Genomic DNA, 4,885 nt, shown 5'->3' with positions numbered 1-4,885 from the left:
ATATTTGTTTAAATTCTCCTTGGAATTTTTATTTTTTTTAATTTTTTTTTTCTTCATCTTTTTTTTTTTTTTTTAATTTTTATTTTTCAGTGGGTTTTGTCATACATTGATATGAATCAGCCATAGAGTTACAAGAATTCCCCATCCCGGTCTCCCATCCCACCTCCCTCTCCACCCAATTCCTCTGGAATTTTTAAAACATTTCAAAATGAAAGTTAACACCAAATTAAATATTTCATACTCTTTTTTTAAACCATGATAAGCTTGTAGAATTTGGACTAACAAAGGACTTTATTGGGGAAGAATGTTTTACAACTGTAGTTATTTAGAAATCCTAGGATACGGTGATAATTACAAGACCAATTTTCACTCAGTCTTATATTAGTATTTATGTGAAAATTCTCTGGAGAGACTTACATGTCTGTCCGATGGATAGAAATCCGTGGTACACTAGAATGGCGCAGATTCAAACCCTGTTCAGGAAACTACGCCTTCACAACCTACCTAGTGCCTCCCAAACCAAAAAAAAAAAAAAAAAAAAAAACTGTGTACAGGGTGATCCCGTTTGTAATCTGTACCAGCATTGGGCCACCACCACTGCCCTTCTTTGGGGATACAATGCTCCCAAAAAGTTCTTAGCAAATATGTGGCCTAAACTATATTTGGTTAGTTCCCTCCAAACATTATTTGAGTCCCTGGGAGTGCTAGTTGTGGGTCTCAGTTGTATCAGCACTTTGTGCCTTCTGAGCCCCTTTAGCTGACAGCATAGGTGAGTGATGCAACAAACCCCATTATGAGGTAGGTGGCCAGGAAGTGATTTCTGCCTGCCTTTCTCAGGGGGAGTTTCACATTCTCCACCCCCATGTGAAAACCCCTTCCCATCTGGGTCTGGCATCTAGACCCTAAAGTCTTTCCACTCCCCAGACAAAGGGAGGAACACCACACCACTAGTCCTTGCCCTTGAAATCAAGTGTTAAGCAGAGTTATCCATCATCAGTGCAGACTCCTGACCCACTCCACTCCTCTACTCTCTGGCTAACTGGGGACCCGAGGGTCTGTTCCCCAACCTCTTCCCAACCTCTCAGGACCACATATCCCTCCCGTTTCCAGTGCCCACCTCTTCTCTTCTCTCTCTCCCTTCCACCAGAAAATTCACACACACACAAGTATCATCTTTTCACCATTTGATGTTTCTTTTATTTGCAGCCATCGGCTTACTATGTTAGTGTGAGAGTCTTTTCTTGGTTGGCCATTGCTAACAAAGCAGACCTCTGGGGACACAATTCTAAACTGTCTGACATTTGCTATTCACTTACTGGCTGCCCACGTTGTACTTCTCCAGGGTCTCTTCTTTTGCGGCGGCTGGGCTTATTTTCTCTTTCGATTCTGCCTCCTTCCTTGACTCTGCCTCATCGTTTGGTACGTTTTTCGGCTTCGTTTCGATTTCTTATGTCCACAGCGAGAGAAGAAACAGTTTGCTTTTCTTGTCTTCTTCAGCTTCGTCGATCGAGTGGCATAGGATCGGATTTTCTTTCTGAAGGTACCTTGTAGAGGTCTTCTGACCCTCATGGTCATATTTCGTGCCTGGAAGACAAGACAGGGGTATTAGTTTTGAGGAAAGGACATGAAAACTGAGGTGGAAGGGAGATTTCATGAGAAAGGGATGTGGGCTAATGAGGGCTTTTGTGGCAGGCATGGGCAGGGTAGAGGTCTTGGGCAGCAAAGTCAATGGAGAACATGGGAAGCTTAGTTGGAATCATCTTACCTTGACACCACCTCTGCCCCTCCTTTGACAAAGGGTCTTCTTTGTTCCATTCTTCCCTGAAGCAAACCGCATTGCAACTCTTCTTGACTGCTGTGGCTTCCTGGTTGCCTTAGTCATGATGGTGCCAAGAAGTGGCCTAACCCAGACTTGCAGCCTCTGACCTCCCTATTTATACCCTTTGAGGACAATGAGGAGCCACACCCTTCAATCTGATTGGTCCGTTAGGCACTGCGCCAGCCAATAGTAGCTTGGGGTGCACCACTGGGCATCAACATGGGCTAGTGGATGCTGAGGGAGGCTGTGATATAACTTTCCCACTGCTGACATGTCTGTGTGTCTGATTCTGGGGAGTGGTGATTCAGGGGCATGGTGCTTCTCCTCATGACTTTCAAACTTCCTTTCCGTTCCCTTTATCCTTTGACTTATATGTGCCACTTCAACACTCATGCCTCTTTCATCCCTCCATGAACATCTGCCGAACCCTTTCTGTCCCACTTCATCCCTTCAGAGTCCTCTAAGCACTTCATCTCTAGATCACCTTCTGCTTCTTCTGGGTTCTTGAAGGGCTTAAGGAACTTAAGAGAAAGCACTTTAAGTGGACAAAGGTAATTTAGAACAGGTTGGATATTTTATCTACTGTGATGAGCTTCAGCGCACCGCCCCCCCCCCCCCCAGACTTGGTGAATCCTCAGTCTGTTGCCCAAAGTTCAATACACAGTCTCCATAAGATTACACATTAGAGCAAAGACAGTTTTAAATGTCTCCTCCACTAAATTTTTTGGGGGACATTTCAACTCTCATATTGAGTAGGGAAACTCAACTGGCCCCATCTAGCAGAACTAAATTCCTGATTTCTGCTTTTTGAAAAAGGAAGGTGCTCAAAGTCGAGAGTCAGTTCACCAGTGCACCGCTGACTCTTGACTGAATCAATTCCCCAGTCACCCCTCCTTGACGGTAATCAGTAGGTAGGGCCCGTGGCAGTGCTGACCAATAGCTGAGCAGGGAAAGTACCTGTAGATAGCTCCTTGGTAGTTGGTTGCTTGTGGGTGGGGCCAGTGAGGCACTGACCAATGGCTGAGCAAGTCCTGTTGCCTAGTAACAGGAGGCGGAGTAATACGGCAGAGCAATGGCTACCTCGGAAGGGCTCTGCCCATGTTGCTCTCTTACATGAGGACGCTTTGGTTCCAGTGTGCTGGCATCTTTTTGACTGACTCCTTTCCAACCTCAGATTTTTATTTCACATACTTATTAACTTTTGCCTATCATTCTTTTCGTTATATTCCCAGGCGTTCCTGTCACCAGCACTTATCTCTATGCCCCTGTAACCGCTGCCACTTGATCACATGTTCAGCGTATAGTATAAATAGTTCAAAGCCAACAAGAATGTGCAGGCGCGCCCACGTTGAAAACTACTTTCACAAACCTTAAATTCACAGTGATTCTTTTTCTATTTACAGTGCAACAGAGCAGGATGAGCACAGACTTAACAGGTAGCCATTGGTGTCTTCCATTTCAACCCACCCTGTTCTTAGGCAACAGGTGTTGCTCAACCATTGCTTGGTGCCTCAGAGGGCCCCATCCACAAGCAAACAGTTGTAAATGAGTGACTGTTAGCTGTCCTGCTTTGCTATTGGGCAGCACTGCAGTGGGCAATGCCCACAGGTTACTGTCAGTGAGGGACCATTGGGGAAGTGATTAAGTCAAGGGTGGTGTGGTGGCAATCAGGAGGAGACTGAGATTAGAGGCAGATTCAGACCTTCTTCCAGAGGCCCTGGAGCTCACGCAGACTTGGGCCAGGGGGTGAGCTGGAGGGCCCAGGGAATAGCCTGGGGACTACATGCTGTAGCGCTCTTTAGTTCGTCTTTGTGTCTGCCTTAAGGGTGCTGTCGCCTACATAGCTGCGGTTATTGATAGTTCTCCCGGCAATCTTCCAGCTTGTGCTTCATCCAGTCTTGCATTTCTCACGATGTACTCTGCATATAAGTTAAATAAGCAGGATGACAATATACAGCCTTAACATACCCCTTTCCCATTTTGGAACCAGTCTGAGGTTTCATGTCCGGTTCTAACTAATGCTGCTTTCCCCGCATACAGAGTTCTCAGGAGGCAGGTAAGAGGGTCTGGTATTCGCATCTCTTTAAGGATTTCCCAGAATTTGTTGTGATCCACACAGGACAGTGCTTGGGCCTAGTCAGTGAAGCAGATGCATTTCTGGAATTGTCTTGCTGTTTCTATGATCCAACGGATGCTGTCCATCTGATCTCTTGTTCCTCTGCCTTTTCTTAGTCAAGCTTGAACATCTGGAAATTCTTGGTTCATGTATGGTTGAAGCCTAGCTTGGAGAATTCTCAGCATTTTTTAGGTAGTGTGTGAGATGACCCTATCGCCATAGTCATCTCAAATCAAGTTCCTTCTTACATTAGTCTGGATTTGTTTTTATTCAATTGCAAAAATGGACATAAATTCTTTGGTGTAATGCTCATTTCGCACTTCACAGGTGTTAATTCACCCCCTGCGGTGCTTCAGGCACTGTTGTGGGTGCTAGGTGCACATCGGGAGCCAATACACAGGACCCTGGTTTCATGGGGCTTACATTCTAGTCAGTGAGGATGAAAGGTTAATACTAACCACAAACAGTCAATTATACACTATAGAGAGAACCTTGTGAGTTATGAGAAATGGGGAGTTTCTCCTCCACAGAGAATAATGACGGAAGGCCTTATGAATCCAGGACATTTGAGCAAAGACTTAATGAAAGAAAAGAGGGAGTGACCTTGTGGCTATCTTGGGCAATAAAGACTGGGGAGAGGAAATGGCCAGGGCGAAAGCCCCCAAAAGGCATTGTCTATGTCCTTTCAATAAAACAAGCGGCTGGTGCAAGTGGGACCATGTGAGTGAGGACGAGACTAAAAAGTGATGAGCTGCTGATGAGAGAGAACAGGGCAGGAAAAGGAAGAATGTAATAGTAAATTTATCTTTCCATTTACATGATGAATTGGTTCACCGTACACAAACCCCACTGGGCTGTGGTGGTAAAGAGGAGAGGCGTTTGTCATAGCCTGATGGCAAGGAGGTGGGGGAGGGGTACTTTTCAGTAAAGACACCCGAGATGAATCCTGA

General features: G+C 45.5%; 1 protein-coding gene across 1 annotated transcript; it reads right to left on the bottom strand.

Annotated features, from left to right (window-relative positions):
• Positions 1 to 1,368: 1,368 nt before the first annotated feature.
• On the bottom strand, positions 1,369 to 1,882 carry LOC136153348 (spermatid nuclear transition protein 3-like). The gene is made up of 2 exons (XM_065915069.1): positions 1,766 to 1,882; positions 1,369 to 1,584 (listed from the first exon to the last, which is right to left on the bottom strand). Exons 1-2 carry the CDS (start codon positions 1,880 to 1,882, stop codon positions 1,369 to 1,371), a joined length of 333 nt encoding a protein of 110 aa, XP_065771141.1.
• Between the last annotated feature and the right edge of the window lie 3,003 nt (positions 1,883 to 4,885).

This window comes from Muntiacus reevesi, chromosome X (assembly GCF_963930625.1).
Source record: "Muntiacus reevesi chromosome X, mMunRee1.1, whole genome shotgun sequence".
NCBI classification, from domain to species: Eukaryota; Metazoa; Chordata; class Mammalia; order Artiodactyla; family Cervidae; genus Muntiacus; species Muntiacus reevesi.
Note: the sequence above shows the minus strand (reverse complement) of the source record. Positions and strands in the feature narration are given on the sequence as shown.

Coding starts and splice junctions, on each gene's coding strand:
- LOC136153348 (XM_065915069.1), bottom strand. CDS start 1,882: ATGACTAAGGCAACCAGGAAGCCACAGCAGTCAAGAAGAGTTGCAATG. Junction 1,585..1,765: donor GGGGCAGAGGTGGTGTCAAG/GTAAGATGATTC, acceptor CTTGTCTTCCAG/GCACGAAATATGACCATGAG.